General features: G+C 42.7%; 1 protein-coding gene across 1 annotated transcript in view; it reads left to right on the top strand.

The window, feature by feature from the left end:
* Positions 1-525: 525 nt before the first annotated feature.
* The window catches only part of LOC103370082 (whirlin-like), a gene marked incomplete at its 3' end in the record, with an annotated part of 96,696 nt that continues 74,092 nt past the window's right edge, over positions 526-23,129 (top strand). The window contains exon 1 of the mRNA XM_008298994.1: positions 526-1,269. Within this exon, the coding sequence (XP_008297216.1) occupies positions 526-1,269 (744 nt within the window). The remainder of the gene's footprint in view (positions 1,270-23,129) is intronic.

Genomic DNA, 23,129 nt, shown 5'->3' with positions numbered 1-23,129 from the left:
TTTCTCTTGTTGCATCGGTTGCGCAACAGTGGACCAAATATACGTGCAATTTTCAGTTGTGGTGTTTGTTTGTCGAGCCCCGGAGAGGCGGACACCAGAGAAGCGGCAGCTCGGCGGCCACCTGACCTCCTGGAAAATAAGACGGCAGCTAATGACACGCAGGCTCAGAGCTTTACGTGGCGCATTACTGAGCTCTGTGACGGAGCGGGACGAGTCTCCACGAGGCTGTTGCATGTCCTGCCCTGACGCACCGCCTCGCATGTGAAGTTTGCAGACTACGGTTTGGCGATTGGATTTAACGGTAACTGCTAATTAATTAGTGCCAGGTGGGAAAATAAATTACTTGGACTCGATTCAAATTGCGCGTGTCGTTCGTCTGCCGGAGCCATGAGTCTAACCGGAGCGCAAGTCCTCCAGCGGTCGTGATGCTGCCGAGCGCCGGTGTGATCGCGCGCCACCAGCCCGTAATGCGCCCCCTCTAACCCCCGCACCAGTGTGGCGCCGCGTCCCGGTCACCCCGCCAGGATGAGCAGCACCGACCTGGAGCGCATGTCGCTCAGCTCCTCGGCAAACTCCCTGGCCTCCAGCGCTCGGACGCTGTCGGCCAACGTGAGGAAGCTGCACAACGCGCTCAACCTCCTGCTCAACGACTTCGAGAGGGAGCAGTTCATCCACTGCCTCAACGTGTACCACTCCAAGCGCAACGTGTACGACCTGGTGCAGACCCTCAACGTCATCCTCAACGCGCCCAGCAAGCGGCAACTTCTGCCCATGCTGCGGCTGGTGATCCCCCGCTCCGACCAGCTCCTGTTCGAGCAGTACACCTCGGAGGGCCTCTACTTGAAATCGGATTTAGTTGCGAGCAATGGCAACGCCGAGCCGCCGCCGGGCGACTTCCCCAGCGCCAGCCCGACGCCCCCCGGGCATTTCTCGCCAAACAACCCGCCGGAGTTCCAAGTGGCGCTGCGGGGCTCGCCGGACAGCTTCAGCACCAGCAGCGACGGGACAGCTCCTCTGGTGCCGCTGCTCGGGAGGAACTTTATCCACGAGCCGCCCGGAGAGCTGCGGCAGGTCACCATGAAGCGGCACAAGAGCAACGAGGGCCTCGGCTTCAGCATCCGCGGAGGCTCGGAGCACGGCGTCGGCATCTACGTGTCTCTGGTGGAGCCGGGGAGCCTGGCGGAGAAAGAGGGGCTCCGGATCGGGGACCAGATCATGAAAGTCAACGATAAAGTCTTCGAGAAAGTCACCCACGCCGAAGCAGTAAAGGTAAGTTTCTGTTTTCTGGTCACAGACTGCACATGCATCCAGCCCGCAGCATCATGGGAGCTGCTGGCTCTGACCTCTAAATCTACTCCTCCTCTGTCTGATGAGCTGCTGCTCCATGCTGATGATGTCTGTTGTTAAAACACAGGCCCAGTTTGTTGATGGGAGTCACTCTGCTGCCTGGAAGCTGTTGTGCTTCTTTGTACTGTCCGTGTTCATGTGTTAGTGTGTACTACTACTTCTAGGAAGCTGTAACCAGACACCTTCAGAGCAGCTGGTAACCGTAGAGGTCTACCCCAGCTACAGTCTGTTTGTTCTAATAAGGTTCTGAGAAGGTTCTAGCAGTGGTTTTAGTGCGAAGTTCTGTTGTAATTCCCTGGATGTTCCCAATAGAGGTGGGATGACTCCAGAAAGGTTTTCTGAGTGTTGCATTGTGAATTTACCTTTCTTTGTCATCATCCTGGAACGTTGTGTGAATGTTTTCTACAAGAACGTGTTCCCTCAGCAACTTAGCAGGCAGATTGTTCCACGTTCTGTCATCTGAGGCCTCGATAACATCTAGAAAACACGTTTTTCATGTTTCAACCTTCCTCTTTTTGTTATCATGGAACCTGATCCAATAGCATCCTTTAATGTTCTAAGAAAATAACTTTATAAACAAAAGTCACGTTCTAAGAAAGTTCTAGCAATGGATTTAGTGGGAAGTTCTGTTTCATATCCCAGAATGTTCCTATTCAAGGTGGGATAGCTACAGAAATGATGCATTAAGTTGCATTCAGAATTTAGCTCTTTTTTTTGTTGTCATACTGGAACATTGTGGGAATGTTTTCATGTAGAACGGTCTGCAATGTTTTTCTTCAACAAATTTGCAAGCAGAATGTTGCACGTTCTGTCATCTGAGGTCTTGATAACATTTAGAAACCATGATTTTGAATGTTGATTTGAAAATGTTCTTCCTTTGTTATCATGGAACATAATCTGACAACATCCTCCAACGTTCTAAGAAAGTTCTAGCAATGGTTTTAGCGGGAAGTTCTGTTTCAGTTCCCAGAATGTTCCTATTCAAGGTGAGATTGACAGAAATTGTGCTCTAGATCAGTATGCTTCAACATTCAAGTTTTCTGATTGTTGCATTGAGAATATTCTTTCTCCGTCACAATAGTGGAATATTGTGGGAACGTTTTCTTGAAGAACGTTCTGTAATGTGTTTCTTGAACACATTTGCAAGCAGAATGTTCCACGTTCTGTCATCTGAGGTCTTGATAACATCTAGAAAACATGATTTTGATTGTTGATTTGAAAATGTTCTTCCATTTGTTATCATGGAACTTAATCTGAAAACATCCTCCAACGTTCTAAGAAAGTTCTAGCGATGATTTTAGTGGGAAGTTATGTTTCAGTTCCCAGAATGTTCCTATTCAAGGTGGGAGAACTGCAGAATTTATGCTCTAGATCAGTATGCTCTTACATTCTCAAAGTTTTCTGAGTGATGCATTGACAATATTCTTTCTCTGTCATCATGGAATATTGTGGGAATGTTTTCTTGAAGAACGTTCTATAATGTGGTTCCTCAACAAATTTGCAAGCAGAATGTTCCACATTCTGTCATCTGAGGCCTTGATAACATCTAGAAACATGTTTTTGAATACTGGTTTGAGAACATTGTTCCTGTGTTATCATGAAACATAATCTGACAACATCCTCCAACGTTCTAAGAAAGTTCTAGTAATGGTTTCAGTGGGAAGTTCTGTTTCAGTTCCCAGAATGTTCCTATTCAAGGTGGGAGAACTACAGAAATTGTGCTCTAGATCAGTGTGCTCTAAATTCAAGTTTTCTGATTGTTGCATTGAGAATATTCTTTCTCCGTCACAATAGTGGAATATTGTGTGAATGTTTTCTTGTAGAATGTTGTGTAATGTGTTTTATCAGCAAATTTGCAAGAAGAATGTTCCACGTTCTGTCATCTGAGGTCTTGATAACATCTAGAAACATGTTTATGAATACTGGTTTAAGAACATTCTTCCTGTGTTGTCATGAAACATAATCTGACAACATCCGCCAATGTTCTAAGAAAGTTCTAGTAATGGTTTCAGTGGGAAGTTCTGTTTCAGTTCCCAGAATGTTCCTATTCAAGGTGGGAGACCTACAGAAGTTATGCTGTAGATCATTGTGTGCTAACGGTCTGAAAGTTTTCTGGGTGACGCATTGAGAATATTCCTTCTCTGTCATCATCGTGGAACATTGTGTGAATGTTTTCATGAAGAACGTTCTGTAATATGTTTCATCAGTAACTTTGCAGGCAGAATGTTCTATGTTCTGTCATCTGGACAGCACTTTTTTTGGATGTTGATTTGAGAGCGTTCTTCCTGCGTTATCATGGAACATAATCTGACAACATCCTCCAAACACCCTCTGAATGTTGCAGCTGAACTGTTGTCTCAATTGACTTTATTTTATTTGTTTCTTTTATCTCGTAGGAACATTATTTAAAAAGATAGACGTCTTAAAAACCTTTGCAACAACTCTGTGGTCTGGAAAACAATTTTTTTGGATGTTCTTGCTTTGTTATCATGGAACACAATCTGACAGTGTCCCCTGAATGTTGCTAAAATGTTGTTTTAATTAAGCTTTAGCCTCACAGGAACATTATTTAAAAAGATAAACATCCCTGAAACCTTCTTTAGAGATTAGATTAATACTCATAGGGGGTGTCGGCCAACGTTGAGGGAACGTTTGCTGCTAGCTGGGTTGTGTGTTTGTGTGACTGCTGCTCTCTGTGACGCTACAAACTGAGACTGCTTGCTCCCTGAGCTGTGTTGTTAATGTCACTCAGCGTAAAGAAGGCCTATTAGTAAATGAGGTGATAAAGGAGCGCTTGATTTGTGCGCGCTGACGATTGATTGAGGAGGAAACCTTGTGAGGACCTTGGTGTTTATGAGTCCTGTGAGCTGTCCGTGGTGCTGAAAATTCATCTTAGTGTTTTTTCTCCCTCCTCTTCATCCCGACTGCTTTTTACCTCCATTTTTCTCGCCGCTGTCCTCAGTGCTTTACTGATCGATTTTGCGATTACACTCATTCACACCCGAGCCGCACTCATTTCACAGGCTTTCATAGTTCTTTAACAAGTCAGTTTTAGCAGAACTGTAAAGCAGCGCTCTCGGTGTTCTTCCCCGGTTCAGTTGTCTCCGGGTTAGAGATTAGGACTCATGCTCCTTGATGCATACGTGGACATCGAGTATACATCTGTGTTGTGTTTACTGTTCCAGAAATCTTCTTATGTTGCTCCCTTAGCCAGGTCTCTCACAGAAACAAGAATCCAATCTCAGTACAACAAGATCTGGTTCCGTGTCCTTGCTTCTACTTAGAGAACATAACGTTATTTTTGTGTCCCCTACATTGGTCAGCCAAAGAGAAGCCGCCACCAGAAGCACCACAGATCCGTAAGCTGCTTTAAAGAAATAAATAAATAAAAAAATAGTGATTATTTGCCTGCAGTTGAAAGGTTACCGGTGTGTTCCCTTCTGGCAGCCGCGGATTATAGCTCGCATTGAGTACTTTCTAACCTTCACCGGTCTTGGAAAAAGTCATCCGCGCTCTATCTCTTCTCATGTGGGTTGTTGTAATTCACTTTATGCAGGGCTCAGGCCTAAGGCAATCCCCCCACCTGCATTTAATCCAAAATACTGCACCTATAGGCTTTTGCCTAATGCTAAGAGATGAGGATGTTTTATGTTATGCTTTTTTTTTTTTTTCCTCACTGGTTGTATCCGTGAAAAATTCAGGCTTTACTGGGTCAAGGTCCTCAATGCATTTTATGTTACCCCCTGACATTTATGGGCCCCCTGGCTTACTGTGTCCTTGCATTTTTTTCTTTTTGGGATTTGTTGTTATTTGTTGTTATTTTTCTGCTGTATTCTGATTTATCTTGCTGTAGCTTTGCTAGCCCCGTGAGGAGGAAGACTGTGCAGCCATACACAGCTTTTTGTCGACATGCATGTTGAAAAGAAGCAATAAATGTCCTAATTGTGTCTTAATAGTCTCAATACAACTGATCTGCAGCCTAAAATTCTGAGGGAACGTCCGTGCACCTCACATCAGACGTGATCTCAAACTGCCTCGGACAGAATACTAATGACAAAATTGACCCTGTTTTTTTTTTACCCCCCAATCAATTTTACACACATTTCAAGTTGCCTCTAATCTGTGGATCGAAGGATGTTCATTGTTCCTGCAGTGAATGAAGGGTTTGCAGAGAGTTCAGGTCATTTCTCAGGTCACTCATGTGTTTGTTTCTTTTTTAGACCAAGTGGAAGCCAAACCAAAGATAAATGAAAATCGGTGTTGCACCACCTCTCGTGCCATCTTTCAGTATTTCTTTATTCCCACGTGTGCAAATCCTATTTTAATCCTATGGCGTTCTATTTTAATCCCTGCTATCCATAATGACTATATGGTGCCTGGAACTATGACGACTAGTTATCCTGCTTCCACTGCTGCCTGGCCTGTTATTAGCCCGACGAGGCCGGCACCCAGCCAGCAGCGGAGAAGCACTGTCTAAGATAAAATCCCCCTGGAGGTCATTAATGCTCGAGTTCAGTTATTTTTATACCTTCTCAGTTTAGTCTAAATGTTATTACAGGCTTTTAGAACTGTAATCATTTTAACCTTTTAAACTCCGCCAGCCTCGCTATCCAGTCCATCGTGTCGTGCAGCCCAACAATCTGCATTAATATTCTGGTGAATATGCGAGGTGGTGTTGTTTGTGGTTTGCAGCGTAAAGAAAAGCACCTTGAGTTGGAGCTCGATCCGGCCGTCGTAAACCTTCAGTGATGAGTTGGAACAAGCGGAAAATGCGATTGTCTGTTTTGGTAAAAACAAAAAAACAAGCTTTTCCACTTCCTCTGTGTTACGCAAACTTTTCACTTAAACGAATTGTAGTCAGACTATTGAGCTGCTGATCGATTCTAAAAGCACTCACTCCTTGTTCGAACACCCTAAATACTGCGTTTAGTCAATAAGGGAATCAGCGTTACGCAATCCTTACACAACGACAGCACGTTGAGCTTCTTTGTTTGATACCTGATTGATAACCGCAATTTTAATACGTTTCTTTAATCCCATTCTTGATTGTATTTTCTCATTAAAACCATCTTCACTCATTAAAAAAGTTCTTTGTTTTTTTAAAAAATTTGCACTCTTATTAAAAGCCGTCAGCCCAGTCAGTGAAGAGCTCAGCGAATGTGAGCTTCTGACATGTTTGACAGATGAAACGTCACCGTTGAATAAGCTGCCGTCTGGATGCTCTTGATGAATCCGGTTGCGACAGCGACTCGTCTCATTCAGCTCTCCTCACCTCGATCTGAACTCTTCCCCATAATCAGTATTTTTATTTTAATGCTGTTTATGATGTGGAAGTGGGTGTAGCGATGAACCCGACTCCGCGGCTCCACAAACGTCTTTAGCCTCTTGCAGCTCCTAATTTATGGCACATTTGCTGTATGGTTCAGTTCAAGTTCTCTCATTAACTCGGCAAAAGAAGAAACTTATGTTAATGCTAACGCGAAGTTTCAAGCGACCTCTGGCTCTGCGAATAATAACTGTGTCGTAAAACTTTAGCACCACATGATGAGACCACAAAACCTTTTAAGGAGGAATTATTTGTGGTTTGTTTGATGGCTTGTGGCTCCTCTGGTGAGATCATACAAACTAATTTACTGATATCCAGTTGGGTTTCCGTTTAGAATCACTTATTTTTAAAGATAAAGAGACCACACAGGGTCCCTGACTGCTGCATAATCACATGCAAAGTGGGCGACGCATCAGCAAACAGTGTGGCGCAGGTCGGCGTGTTGACAGCATCAAACAAGACGAACTGCTGTCACGACGCCGCAATCGGCTCCGAGCTGAATCAATTAATAGCGTAACGAGATTCCTATCTGCCTCCCACCATCCAATCAACACGCTGACCATTAGCAGTCTGCAGAGCTGCTCCAGGCCGCTCGGCTCTCCTTCCTCTAACTGGTGGCCAAGTCTTTGCATGTCAATGTCCCGGGCAGCAGCCAAGGTGTCGACTCAGCGACCTGCCAAGTCTTCATCTTTCTTTTTTTTTTTTTTAATCCCTTCATCCCTTTGCTCCTGTTTTGCATATTGATGATGGAACCAACAGTTCCAAAGACGCACCAGATTTCTTGGAATTACTGTAAACGGGGCTTCAAAACCGATGAAGGCGTCAAAGTTATCTTGTCTTGTATCTTCTTCGCCGTGTCTCGCTACACCATGTTTTCCCTTTTGTTTTCTTCCTCACACCCTCCTCAGACTTGAAAGCAATCAAATTAAAAAGTCAGAGAGACATGCAGTCGGAGGCTGATGGCGAGACAAGACTGCTCGTCTTGTTGTTGTTGTTGTTGTTGTTGCTGCTGTGGCTCCAGAATAACACAATTTATGTCCCTATCCCGATCCTGTCACATCTCCTGACCGTCCAGCGGAGAAGACGATAATGAAAAGGTTGCGCCGGCTAACTGCTGACTCGGTAGCTAACCCTGACAGTGGCTCCGGAGACCGAGGCCAAGGCAGCCCTCTTAGGAGGAGGAGGAGAAAATCAGAGACGGAAAGAAATTCAGCTGTAAGCCCTTGACATGTCGTCTGGGCAGAACGACAAGCTGCTGCTTTCAGAGGCCATCCCTGAAGTCATCAGGCATCACAAGTTCGCTAAAGTACAGTGGATTAAGCCTGAGTGGAAGAATACAGCGGGGAGAGAACAGTGTGAATGAGTAATGTGCTGCAGACAAAATGAGATGCAAAGGCTTATTTAAAGCCAATCAGGCTGTTTGTGTGGGATTATTGATGCCGTTTGTGGGCGTGAAGTGCTAGTAAGAGGAACGGACTTATTAAATTCAACTGCAGACAGACGGCCAAACTTTTTCTGAATGATCCGATCGTGTAGTTTGACCTTCTGAAGCTGCACCAGACCTGTTTGTGTCTGCTCGGGGGGAAAGAGTTTATACCTGACGTGTTTGCTAAAAAACTGACTGTTTACTCGTCGTTTATCATTTGCAGCCGCGTTCACCGCGAGTCCACCGAGTGAATGCAAGTGCGATATTCACTCTCCTTTCATGTCCGCGTTGGTATCAGCCTCTTTAGAAAAATCTGCAGCTTTTTTTAGCTGCCACACATTCTGCTTTCTTCACTATCTCGTTGCTAACTTTGACATTTTGTGCTGAACAAGTCGTGTGTCTGGTGAGGAAAGAGGACGCGGCTTAAGATTCTTCAGTTAACAGCATATTTCATGGTGGTTTTTTTTTACTCCTGTGAACAGAAACAGCAGCAGTGGTGGACATAAATACTGCTTTCTTTATGTTGGGTTAGCACGAGCAATTACAAGTTTACAGCACGGCATCGCTGCACCGCTTCATCATGTGAAAGCCTCCGGTTTAAAGTCCACGCAGAGACGATGAAATGACAGTTTTCTCTGGTGTTTGATCTACTGCTGATCTAGACTGGCCTGCTGTGCTTGTTTGTAGTCATTTTTTTATGCTAGAATTCTTGTTTTAAAAGGCAGAGGGAAAATATCTGTCCAGAAAAATCTCTGTATCGATGTGGAGTCGGTGCAAAAATGCTCAAAGAAAGTTGGAGGTCTGAATATAAGTGTAGAAAAAAAATAGACACATTCAACATCCATTTAAACATGTTTTTCTGGACGCTAAGTTTAAAAAAAAAAGTTGTACGAGGTGTTATATTTTAACCCAGCAGAGTTTCCGACTCTTTCTGTAACTTCTGTAAAGCAGGAAGCGCCAGTTGAAAGCAGCTCCTGACGTCTTCACTGCAGAGACAGACCACAGACCGAATAATCTGCCAAGCTGCCAAGAATCGCTGCTCTCAGAGAACGCCATGACAAGGAAGCAAAAAAAACCTGAAGAAATGATAAAAGAGAAAATAATTCTGACCGCTATAACAGAGTGACAGGAGAAAGTGGGAGTATGAGGCTGATAGACAAGCTTACGCATATGAGGGAAACTTTCCCAGCAGGACGAGTCAGAAGGTATTTTGTATCTTCAGAAAGTCTTTTTCCATCCGTACAGTTCAGACCGTTTGTCAGACATGGAGGGTTCGGCGTCTACATCCGACGGCTTGGCACTGTCACATTGGACTTAGGCCGCTGTTGCTGGTTAACCCTCTGAACCGTCGTCTTTTTATTCACTGTGACCTCGTTTTTTCACTGCCGTATAAAGTGATGCACCTCAATGGAAACGGCACAATCATGGCTCGAAGTAGAAAGAATTCAAAAGTGTGTTTTGTGCAGTATGAGGAAAATTATAATACCATAAGTCATAAAAAAATGAAAGTTGAAAAGGTTTCAAAAATCCTGGAATCCACATGTACAACATTTTTACAAGCACCCAGGTGTTACCAAGTACTAGAACTATATGGAGGCTTATGTACCATACGTACTTTACTGCTAAGATTCTTTTTATTGTTTCTAAAGGTGTTACACAGCCTGAAGTTCAGCTGAGTTTGCTCAAAAAGTCCCTGAATTTTTGTCAGATGACTTCAGGTTTCCTCTGACTCTGGCTTCACGGTTTGGCAGAAAAACACAGAATATTTAATTTTTCACAGAATCTTGTAACTGCAAACTGTGTGTTTTTTTCCCTTATTTTTAACAAGACATTTAGAACACAGTGATTTTAATGAGCTATCATGTTTTTAAACTTCAGTTTGGTTAATTTTCCTGACAGCAGTGATAGTTATGTGAGATTGTTCAAGGACTCTCTGAAGGTTTCTGTTACTGGTTTCTGCTCCGATAAATGGCGTCATTTTGGGATTTTTATTTATTTTTTTTAATAAAGATAACATGCCTTTTAAACTAGTGATGGATTTTGAGGGTCAGATGGTTAAAGCCGGGGTGGGTGGTGTCTTTTTAAAGGCATAATTATGTAACCACTTCATTATATTGTTTCAAGTTGTTCCTGCTCCATGTTTAAAAAAATCCCGCCTGTGATGGGAGATTTTAGCGAATCAGAAAACATATACAGTTATCCTCAGATGTATTCATACCCTCCCATTAAAGAAGAAAATAAAAACAACTGTCACTGAAATAAGTTGAAATTGACAAAAGTATCAAATAAAACAGTAATGAAAGTAATGGGCTGCAGGGGGGCTCGGTGGTTAGCACCGTTACCTCGCAGCAAGAAGGTCGCTCTGCTGTCACGTCCCGGTGAGGACACCTGAGATCTTTCTGTGTGGAGTCTCCATGTTCTCCCTGTGCAGCGTGGGTTCTCTCCAGGTTCTCCGGCTTCCTCCCACACAGTCCAAAAACATGTTGAGGTTAATTGGTGATTCTAAATTGTCCGTAGGTGTGAATGTGAGTGTGCTTGGTTGTCTGTCTCTAAGTGTAGCCCTGTGATAGACTGGTGACCTGTCCAGGTGAACCTGCCTTCACCCTGAGTCAGCTGGGATAGACTCCAGCCCCCCATGACCCTAGTGAGAATTAAGCGGTGTATAGATGGTGGATGGATGGATGAAAATCATGATATTGCTTTTGAATTGTGGTTCAACACAAATATGTAAAAAAAAAAACAACAACAAGCAAACACGCATGTTAAGACCCGTAAACTAATATTTAGTTGAACAAACCTGCCATCAGGTGTTCCTGTAAATTTCAGTCAGACTTCTGCTCCTGTTGACAGGTATTCTGATTTCACTGCTCATCAGCAAAGTGCTCTAATTTGTTCAGGACAGTTTTTTATTTTTTTATTTTTTTTATTATTCTTTTCAACCACAATTGAAAAGCCATGTCTTATTTCACTAAATTATAATTTAGCAAATTTTTATTTATTATTACTTTTTTCAGTTTCTAGTTATTTGAGTGATGATTATGAATTTAGCATTTTCTTTAATGAAAGGGTGTGAATACATTTGACTGCATAAGTATAAAGAGCAGCAAAATCTGTGATGAGAGCAGGACGTGGTTGTGCAACGGGTTAGTCAGGATGGCGAGGTTTCAATCCCGGGTGAAGCTGTGAATGAATGCTGACTGTTATCTCGACAGTCTCTCGCGGTGGAAGGAAGGAGTATGAAGAGCTGCTGTTGTAAAGCTGTATAATTTCAAATGCTTTTTTTCTTCAGATTTATGCCGACTGCGGCTTTAGGAACAGCGTGAAGCAGTCTGGAATAAATGAGTGTGAGTGCCTTTAGGCTTGCCCTCTGGCCTGCTGTTTACATACTGGTGTTGTTATTTGTCTAATAACACTGAGAAGCAGATTTGTGCACCAAGTCGCCGGCGTTCCACGAGCATCTTGTTGCCTAAAGGAACCCTTAAGGCCGCCATTTGTGCTGCGTGCTCCGAACCAAACAGCACAAATGTTGCGCCAGTGAAATATGCCTCGTCTCCCTTTAATCGGATCCCTCAACAACGATGCCTAACATGCCCTTGAGCAAGACTGTTAACTCTGAACTGATCAAGTGCCATACAGCAAAGGATAATACATGTCGTGGCACTGCTGGAAAAACGTTCGATAAGCCTTCCAGGACACACACAAACGCACACTAAATAGACTTGATAAGTTGTGTTTTTTGGCCTCTTCTTGCCACGGTTCCATTTATTTTAAGTCTTTTGAAAGCCCATTGGTTTACATAACCACTTTGCCGGGGTTTCAGATGGCATTTTATATCACAAGAGCCTCATTTGTTGGTGAATGTTTGCACTCCCACTAATAATTTATGTCTGCAGTATACAGTTGAGGTTGTGCTCTCCGTGCTGTGATTTGTATGAAAGGTGCCGTCTGAGTGGCTGGAAGAATGAAGGAGAACATCACCTCTGTCTTGCGGTGAATATATTTCATTCAGGTGCTCTGTGCGAGCTGCAGGAACAGTCTGTGTTTGATGAGATGAAGGCGCCTCTGAGTGGCTCTCCAAGTCTTTAAAGTTGAAAATATTTCGGGGTGTTATGTCGAAACAACAATCTGAACACTTCAGGCTGCAGCCGGGGTTAATTATATTTGTTTATGACACGGCGGTATTAATTATAATCGATTTTCTGTGCTGCAAAGGCAAAAGAAAACAGACAACGGCAAAATAAATGAACAAATAAATGAAGAGTTGTCAGTGTGAATTAGTCAGTGGGGAAACTGACACGACGATTAAAGAACTTTTGCTTTTCGCTCTTCCGTCGACACCAATTTTAATAAAAGTTCATTCAGTTTAATTGCGGCACATAATTGCAGTTTAGCGCTGATCTCAAGACGGCAATTTCCATTTGTTTCATCTGCTAATTAGTTCCCATGATTTGTGTTTTTGCTTAATTGGATTTCTAGTTTTTCGTCATGTATTATGTCTCGCAGTACAAATGCGCTTGGAGCAGGACCATCATCTAAACTGGCATAAAGACTCAATTTGCAGCATTCAGCGTTCCCAGCGAGAGCGCCAGTGTGTCGGCAATTTTGTTGTCACTGCAAATTCATCCTTTTGTTTTGTTGTGACGGGGAGTCAACAAATTCGTATGGACAAGTGCTGATGTATAGCGTTTTGCAGCTTTCAGCGAGTGTCTGCGGCTCTCTGTTGCACAGCTGAGGCCCAGTAAACAGGAGTTAGGCGTTGCTGTAGACCTGGCGATTTGTTTTTAAAAAGTCCTGCAAAATTAAGTTTGTTTAAATAATTTGAACGTACACCCCGACTTTGCAGATTTCCTCTCGACTCACTGCTGCACCACCGTTGGCTCTCGTTGCAGAATCAACAATGGAGCTGTTGAGGGTTTTTGTATTGGGGCCACAGCTCCCTGTAATGAAGGGGAGCAGATTGAAGTGTTGCACCGGCCGGGACTCTCTGATTTAACAAAATGAATGGGCCGATACTTCAAAAACTACCCTTGTGCTACCCTTCAGCGAGACACTTAGCACCTAACTGCTCCACCGGCCAACAGTTATTTGGCCACCAGCTTGAACTGGCCGGCTTCCACTTGTGACTCCGTGTGCTTGTATATGAGTCACGGCTGAAGTTTGGAGGATCAGCGCTTCTCTTCTGTATTATTATTCTCGCATTCGACAGCTTGAAGCGTCTTCCTCAAGGACGGAGGTAAATTTCTGTCGTCCAGTCCTGCGGTGTGAGACGCCGGACCGTCACGTCGGCCAGAACTTTCCAAAGAAGAAGCCTCTAAATCTGACTTTACCCAAAGTGTTCTGTGGGTTAGAATAACACATTGCACCACCTCTGAATTACAGCTTTCAGTCGGAGCGCTGGAAGCTTTATCCCACAGAGAAGCATTTTCTCAGCCCACAGTGAATAAATGTTAGCGCAGTGCGAAGTGCGTCATTGCCACTAACAAACAGAAGTGCATTTTGATAAACAAAACCTGGACAAAAAGTCCTTTTTCCCCTCTCATCCTCTCCACAACAGCACCTCTACGTTTGAGATGAGGGGCTCGGCGATGGAGCTGAAATGTTTGTCAGGATAACATGTTTCATGTCAGTCAGTTTTGATCATTACTGAACATTTTGATGTTTTCAGTATCGCATAAGGCAGGGGTGTCGATCTGCGGTCCTCGAGGGCCGCAATCCTGCATGTTTTAGATGTTTCTTTCTTCCAACACACCTGATTCAAATGATCAGGATCATTATCAGACTTCTGCAGAGCTTGATTATGAGCTGATCATTTGAATCAGGTGTGTTGGAAGATGGAAACATCTAAAACATGCAGGATTGCGGCCCTGGAGGACCGCAGTTCGACACCCCTGGCATAAGGTTTCTACTTACCTGTCAGGGGAGATCAAAAAGGTGGTTGACTTCAGTTAGCTGACCTCCACAAAGTCCCCACATGTGGGAATCTGGACTGCATGATTTATGATGATTTAAAGAATTAATTTGATCGTGGCTCTTATTTTGAATTCCATCAATTTAGCGTTTTATCAAGATACACAAACAGTTATTTTATGTTCACGCAGTAATGGAAAAACTCACAAATAGATTCAATTTAAAGATGAATAAATATAAGGATGAAAGCACCATCTCACCCTGCTATGCATAAAATTAAGGCAGAAAGTGGTGCATGGAGGTTCTGGTTCTGGATTGGGCTCCATGTAGCCCAGCATCAAGCCCGTCAGGCTTCCGAGCTCGTGCATCGCCTGGGTGGAGGTAATAGCAGAAGGAAATGGTTGTTTTTGACCCTGAAGCCACCAAAGGAGGCCTGCATTTACGGATGAGGCTGCTGTGGAGCGGTGCGGCTTGGAAACCTGCATGGAAGCCATAGGGAGAGCAATGGAGGGTGAAGGGGCTCCATTATAAAGAGATATGAATGCCCGGTTGTGTAAAACGGGGAGGGAGCACACGAGAGATTTGTTCACGCAGCCCAACTTTCCATTTTGTGCTTTCATGGCAGCCTGCATCTAATGCATCTGTTTTTCTGTTGCTATCGATGAAGCGTCGTTACGCGCCGCCGTCGTTTCTGATCTCGCGCTCTTATTGTGGACCGTATTTGTTCGGCTTAGTTTGCTGGTGAACAGCTACTTAAAGGAGTCTCTTAAAGTTTTAATCAGGAGGGAGGGCGGAGGAGATTGAGTGCTGGCTCGATGCTTTGACTGCAGTTAAGGAGTTGGCAGAGGGAGGAGAGTGTAGAGGGAGAGGAAGCAGAAACATAATGGCTGAACGGAACAATGAATAATGAAGCTTTGTCTGCTGTGCATAACAATGGAACACAGTCCAGTGCATAAAAAAGCCACTAACTGATCGCTTTACGTGGGATGTTTTTTTGCTGACATCGGCTATGTTGTAATGAATATGTGGGGAAAAAAAACTGTCATTTGTATCACGATGATTGTTGAGTTTAACCTTATTGTTCATCCCTTTTACTGAAGGCAAAAGCTGAGGGTTCATTGTAGCTCCTCGGCTGTACATGTCTCTGTAATTATAATGTGAAATATTAATAAATTGCTTTAATTAAGTGGGCGGGGGCCAATTTTGAGCTGGCTTTGTGTTGTGGCACGTTGCACTGATGAATATTGAAATGTTTACTGGCTCTGGAGCCTTTGATGGTGACGACTAAGTGGGAGATGATGGAAAGGCACCGAGAGGAGTTCTTACGGTAATTTAAATGGAGCCTCACTCAGGGCAGGACATGTCGTCCTTTGCAGCATTTTAAGCTATAATCTTTTACACTTGTTGATATTTGATCCAGCTGTTCTTGATCCTCTGCTTCTTTATCCTTCAAAGTGTTTTTGTCTTTCATATCAAACGACATTCTCGCCTTCAGTTGTACCAACAAACCATGAGAGGCTTTAGTTTTTTGAGTCTTGGCAGAAAGCTACACATGCACACTGCAGCTTTAGCTTCTGGGCTTTTTTTTCTGGAACTAAATCAGAAGTATATCATTTCTTTCCCTCTTTCCTTTGGTGTCAAATATCTCATCAGTTTGACCATCTTAACGTACCATTTTTATTCCCCTCTGCTTGGCCCACCTGGGGTCCCGGAGACAGATTCCCTGCCAAAGTGACTCTATTGTAACGGTCTAATTGCTTCACAATGGAGCCACCAAATGCTTCAGTTCACAGCGAAGGTGTCCCCAATCCATCACCTGGACTCCACGGCGCTAAATCACCGGAAGCAGCCATTAATATCCGGTCAATGAGCTGAATCCCTCCATTTCTAGTCACTTCAGTCTGCAGGCAGGAAATGACTTACTCTATTAGTCCCTGGAGTGCTTTGAGTTGAACAGAAATCTGCTTTTATTAAGGCCTGTGAGAGGCCACATAGTCACACCTCATGTGAAAATGAAGTTGTTTGCATTTGTTGTGTTTGTACAGATGGTACACAGAGGTGGCCTGTGGGTATACGCTCGATGGCCAGTTTATAAGTTATTTCTAGCTGCTAAACAAAGCTTGGTACTTCCTGTGAGATTCCTGAGATTCTTGTGAAGGTTTTGTAGCTCGGTTTTTGTTGAGACTGTTCGAATGAAGTGTTTTTAACTGTATGGTGATCACGCAGGTTGGATTGTGTTGTGTCGTTGGAGTGCACTGAAATCGCAGCTCAGAGGAAACGAATAAGATTTTTACTGTAAAGCTGTTTTGGAAATCAGAATGTCTTGATTATTTATTTATTTTTTTGCCAAAGTCCAAGACCTTTAAGTATCTGATCTGATCTGAGTTATTGTCATTACTGTATTTTGTGGACTACTGAGCACACTTGACCATAAGCCACACCTGCTAACTTTGAAAAGAAAAAAAAAAGTGCACATATACAGGCTGCACTTGTCTATAAGCCACAGGTGTCCACATTGTAATATGAGATATTTACACAGATTTTTAAAAACTTTTAGTTAAATACGTATCAGTAACATACAAAAATACGTACTGTAAATGCTTTTTTCTGAACAGCGCCTGTAACACGGCTGGTTAAGAAAATAAAACATACAGTAGCCTCTCAGGAAAAGTCATTGATGACTATCTTCATCTTCCTCCTGCGCACTGAAACCACTGAAGTCGTCTTCTTCAGTGTCGGAATTACTTCCTCAGTCTCTCTTTTGTTGTCACTCTAAATGTCACTTACGTCTCGAGGCAGATTCGTAAAAATCTTAAAAATCCATAAATTAGCCACATCATCGTTTAAGCCACAGTGTTCAAAGCATGTGAAAAAAGTAACAACTTCTAGTACGGAAATTACGGTATACACAGACTTTAAACCCACTTGTGTAATATTGTACAGGTCGTCCTTGTGCTGCCAAATTAGCTCTCGACTTCTATACATTCGGGTCTTGTTGCTTCCTGGGTGGACTTCTAAAGCTGGGTCAATGCCTAGAACTCTTGGTCATGTTCCTCAAGCCATTCCTGAACAGTTTTAGCAGTGTGGTGGTTGTACATTGTACTGTCGCCACCTAAACATGGCCTGAAACAAAGTTTAGGAGTTTTTATGTGTCAAATTAACATCCACATGAAAACCAGGACCCTTGATTTCCCATCAGAACTTTGTAGCCACATGATCGATGTTCCTCACTTTAATCTATCAGCCACTGTACCGTTGTGGCTGATTTTCATTTAAACTTCCCAACATAATGTAAGTCAATTAAGCGTGCAACTATTTACTATTGGATTTGTGTTTCACAATTCAGGCTGTAAAGTTAAACATTTATGTAAGGACGAAGGCCTGGCTCATTCAAATGCAAATTGCAGTATAGGCTGATACGTTCGATTAGCGGCAGCAGCACTCGTCCTAACCTCAGGAGGGGTTCATGGGTAAATTGAGCTTGTTGGGTGTTTTTCTCTGAGGCTCCGTGTCATCCATGATGGGAGTCATGAGGCTGCAGGAGGTCTGCTTTGAATATCAATGAGGATTTGCAAGGTTTCATTGTTACTTTGGTTTTTGTGGCAGCTATAATTATGTGCTGAGGACCTGCAGAGGTGTGTATGCAGATCCCACATATACACACAAGCTCAGGTGATTATTATCCTGCTCAGACAGTCAATTAAAGGGGAGATAGAGAGACCTCTCTGGAATGACAGATACATGATTAAAGGAAGCTGTTTTTACAATTGGAAGTGCCTTTTTTTGCTTTCCAAAGGGCCTCTGAAATGGGAGAAAGTCAGATTTTTTTTATCTAAGCTGGTTTGTTGGATTTTAAAATGACACTAGATCCACCTTTTAACTTTTGTAATGGCACTTCAAATGATGGAAAACTACGGAAGCAGCAGCACAGTTGGATTCAGCGATTTACTTTCCTTGATCAGCCTTTGTTGTAGTTGATTTAAACCTGTCCAAACTTGACCATGTCCCTTTAAATGTCTTTAAAAAAAAGTGTGTTTCACTTTTCCTGCCAGAACTTTGGATTTAACTTCTGAACCAGTCAGGTTTGACAAGTGTGTTGTCTTTTTTTAAAAATGCCAACATTTTTCCATTTATTTTCCATTTATCAAAGCCAAAGCTGTAAAAACAGAATTTTTGGCTTTTATTCTCTGTGGCTGTCAACTACTCAGCTGTGGCGTGCCATTTGGTGTTTGAACCTAACCAGAAAAGTCTTGATGTTTCATCGAAGGAACTTTATTTTACTTGCTTTATTTAAATAATTCATTAAACATAAATAGTTTGCTTGGAGCCAACTGAAAAGCCATCAGTGACTCAGCTGCAACAGACAGTAATGCAACAAAGATTCAGGAACTTTCTGACTGAATCGGAGACAAATGCTGCGGCAAATTAGAAATGTAAGTAAAATATCTACAGTTTGTAGAGTCACCTTTTTAGTTTCATTTCTGTTAACAGCTGTTGGCACTTGGAAAAGCTTTGTACCTGGTTTTTTCAATTTTTGTTGTATACATTTTAAAGAAATTCAACTTTTTAAAAAAAGATTTCTGCTGTTGTAACTTTGCCACACTGCACTGACAACGTTTCTGAGTTGAGTCATGGTTGTTCTGTTTCCATAGAGGTGCAGGACTTCATATTGCAATGAAAATTGAGCCCACAGTGAGACCCCCAGAAACCACTCGGTGTCCAGAGGGTTAAAATGAGTCCAGTAATCAGGTACAGTACCGGCAGGTTTCACATATTCACCGCACGGTTACGTATTATTGTTGGCTTGGCTGCAGTCAGGAGCCGCTTGTGACTTTTTTGTGTCCTTGCAATCGAAGCTCTGCGGTTACCGCTGTGGTTTGTAAGTCCTACTACACTATAGTAGAGACGTGCACACTCCGAATCACACACATTCTGGCAGATTTACCCTCCACCGCCTGACGCAAGCAGCCATTCAGCGACTGCTCTACCGGAGGAGGAGGAGGAAGAAGGGGAATTTAACAGAGTTACGTAAGCACAAGAGAGGACGATTTAAATAATCTCCTCCTGAGAAAAGGACTTCCTGGGAGGTTGTGAAGCCGTCTGATGTGCGAGTTATCAGGACAGGGGCGGAGCAGGAACGACTAAAACACATGGGTGTAATGGAGATCCTTTTTTTTTTGTGACTAGTTTTAATTACTTACATACTGAGATAGAGACCACCAGCGAAAACCTAAATCCTCTTTTGTGCGTGTGTCAGATTAGATTATTTCCTTCACGGCGCTCACAATGAGGGCCAGGAGTGATCCGTTAGCAGGCCCAGATGTCACTTTTATGTTTGGGACAACCGGAGAGGAGCCCTGCTGGTCATCTGATACCGTGGAGCTGCTTCACCTATCTTCTGCCCACACACACTCTCCTCCAGTCCTCCTTGCCATCTGTTGCCTTTCAACACCATGAAAGAGACACATAAGGAATAATAATAAAATAAAATAAAAAATAAGGAGAGGAGAATGTGGAGGAGGTGAGAAAGAAAACGGCTCGAGCTTTGTTGCTCATTTCAAGCGATCCGTGTAATTATTTGATAAGGCGTCGAGTCCCGGCGCAGGTGACGCTCATAATGGAGGGTCGGACTTGTTCTCTTATCTGCTGGAGGCACGTGATCGGCAGCCCGACCACGGCTCCTGAGCGTGAATAATTTAGGAGAGCGTTGTCTTGTTGGGAGTAGAGTTGATGAATGTTCGTTTTATTAGGTGTGGTTGTCGGTATCGGTACAAAAAGGCCTCGCGCTGGAGGGAAGCAAGACCTTTGACCTGCAGAGTGAAAGAGAGATTTAAAGTTAAAGGTGATTGTCACTTATACAAACTGTTTGGTGACTGATGGAGTTTAGATGGACTACAAGTTTTTTTATGTAGCAGATATAAAATAACAGACGTTGAGCTAAAGAGCTTTTTAATAAAGAAATAAGTTTAGATATTGAGATTAAGACCTGACAGTGAGGTGTTTATTATGTAAATTGACCTGAAATATGTATCAAGGTTATGAACACAGATTCCCCCGACAAGTTTAAATATTAAAGTTCAGACCCTACAGCGTTATTTATTATGCAGATTTACTGGAATAAGTTGAACAATAAGGTTAAGACCTTCAAATATCATCTATTATACAGTAAATTTAAATATTGATGTTAACACTCTGCTATATTATTTCTAATACGCATTTAACTGAGTATTTATGTTGATATTAAAGTTAAGACCCAATAATATATAAAATACTCTGTTATACCTGAATCAGTTAGACTCTAAGATATTATTCATTATACAAATTCACCAAACTAATTTAGATATTAAGGTTAAAACTCAATCCTACATAAAATACATATTTACCCAGTTAATTTAAATAGTAGCGCTCCACCTCCCGCACCAGCTCAAGCTCCTTCCCCGCCAGTGAGGTGACATTCCATGTCCCCAGAGCTAGTCTACGCCACCAGGGGGCGTCCTGCCCGCTCCTGCCTACCACCCGGTGGGCATAGCACCCGACCCCGATCCTCTTCCCCGAGGGTGGTGGGTCCTCGGGAAAGTGGCTCCGTGTAGCTTCTTCGGGCTGTGCCCTTCCGAGCCCCTTGGGGCCCCAAGGCTCGGCCACCAGACGCTCCCTGGCGAGCTCCCCCCCTGGCCTGGCTCCAGGGGGGTGCCCCGGTTTCCCTGTTTGGGCGAGGTGGCGGCAGTCCTAGTACAATAGTATGGTTAAGACGCAATATTATCTAAAACACAACATTTAATATTAATTTCAAAGACCTAAAATAATATTTATTTTGCAAATTCATCCAGTTCATTTAAATATTATGGTTAAAACTCAAAATTATATACAGTAAAAATTCACCCAGTTCATTTAAATGTCAAGGTTAAGGCCTCATATTAAATACAAATTTACCCAACTGAAATGGATATTAAGGTCAACAGCCTAAAATAATATTTATTCTATAAATTCACCCATCTAATCAAATATTAAGGTAAAAACCTAATATTACATAAAATACAACTTCACCCGGTTAATTTAAATATGAACGTCAGGACCTACTGTGTTATTTACTACAAGGTTTTTTATCGTCAGACCTTTCTGCAGCGTAGAACGGTCTGACTGCACCTCAGCATCATTCTGCGATATGAAAGCAAACAGTCTTGAAGCCAGTTACAATCATCTTTGGCGGAGCTTAGCCCAGGATGCAGCAACGGTGTCCCCTCAAAATAATGATGGAGTAGTTGTTTCATTGGGGAATTTGCACTCAGGGAGGCAAGAACAGTCTAATATGGCTGATTCACCAAAAACAAGGTTGTTCCCTCTTGTGATGGAGACTTTTTAAGAACATTAGGTTGGACTGAAACTATATCTAATATATATTTACTTGAGTTATTAAAACATTGCTCAGTTAAGGCCCGACTATGATTTATAAAAGCCAAAGTTACCCGATGAACTTAAATATCAAAGTAAAGATCATTTATTGTACAAATGTATCTGACTAAATAATATATCAAGGTTAAGACCCTTAAATATTATATGCATAATATGTGTAATAAACATCCGATCGAGCTGCTTTGTTAGAAAATCTACAGTTCTTCACCTGAGCATCAAAGCCTGCGTGCATAAGAAGGTGGTGTTTTGGATGAATTTATGCAAACCACAGTGGATTTTGTCTTTGCAGCACCTCTGATTCACCAACTGGCTGAGGGAGGCTCGTGTTTGTCACAGATGCTGGTTGTGTCTTCTGATTGGCTTCGTCATTAATCAGCAGCGAGTGTGTGTCTCTGCTACTTAATTTGAAGCTGTGAGCACTTGCTTTTGTGATGTGAAATCTGACAAAAATCCCACATCTTTGATGCTGGGAGCGTTTGTGTGTGAGCTTGTGTGTTTGTCCACTGGATTTGTACGCCGCCGCTAGTTGTTTGGTCTGTGAAATGTCAGAAAATGGTGAAAAATATTGATCAGAGTCTTCCAAAGGCCAAAACAACACCCTCAAATGTCTTGATTTGTCCTCAAACTAAAGAGATTCAGAGTACCGTCACAGAAGAGGAAGAAAAACAGAAAATATTCCAGTTTTTAAGAGCTGGAATCAGAGAGTTTTGACTTGTATTCAGTGTATTCAAACCAGTTAACCCAAAGGTTTGCAGCTCTTATTAGTGTTTTACTATACATAGAGCAGCTTTATGTACTTTGTGTAATTACAGAGTGACATGAATAAAAGAAAAGGGAGAAATCTCTATATTATGAAATATTGACATTTAAAATGACAGAAAAAGTTCAGTCATCATCCAGTCCGTCCGACTCCTGAAATGTTTCTTTTGTTCAAATTAAATCATTAAACCCAAAACCTTTGCATTCCCTCAGGGGACAGAAATCCATTAACACTGGCTGGAAGTTGAGGAAAATGATCAAAGAGAAGAAAAGAAGGGAGGCGAAGGCTTTTGTATATCAGCTGTACTTTCTTTCACCGTCTCATCTATTCTCTGTGGTCATTTTAGCAAATTGCTCTCCCGCTTTGGCTTGTTGATTCTGCTCTCTCACGTCTCCTTTCTCCCTCTGCCAGTCACCGCTGGTCATCTGAGCAGGTAAATGTGCATTTAGACGTACAGAATACAAACAACGAGCAGACGCAAGTAAGAGGAAGACGCACTAAACCCTCAGACATAATACACCTGCTGCTGTCAGACCCATTATACACACTACAGACAGAGCTTTAGATGTGTTCAGGGCTCCAGTGATTATCCATTAGTGGAGGGTTGGCGGCTGAAATGTAGATATTGGTGCAGCTTCCAATTAGAAATGATGACACGGATATATAGGACACATGTAGTCTGCTAGTGTTATTATATTTATAAGCTCAGTCACATCAGCTGTGTCTCCTAGATTGTACTCATTTGCTTTGCCCTTTATATTTGGAAAGGAAATGTAATGTGTCTGGAGTTTTGGCTTCTTTTTTTCCAAAATCATGAACTTTTGGGGTTCTTATACAGTGAAATTGAAAATCCAACCAGCTGTGACACTTCAGAGTTTAGTTCATGTCTTCTGCTCCAAGCTGTCCAGACTGGATTCTCGTTTTTAGGTGCTGTAATTCCATTTATCCATCTC

This window comes from Stegastes partitus, unplaced genomic scaffold (genome assembly GCF_000690725.1).
Source record: "Stegastes partitus isolate 25-593 unplaced genomic scaffold, Stegastes_partitus-1.0.2 Scaffold1369, whole genome shotgun sequence".
NCBI classification, from domain to species: Eukaryota; Metazoa; Chordata; class Actinopteri; family Pomacentridae; genus Stegastes; species Stegastes partitus.
This window is presented reverse-complemented; position numbering and strand designations above follow the sequence as displayed.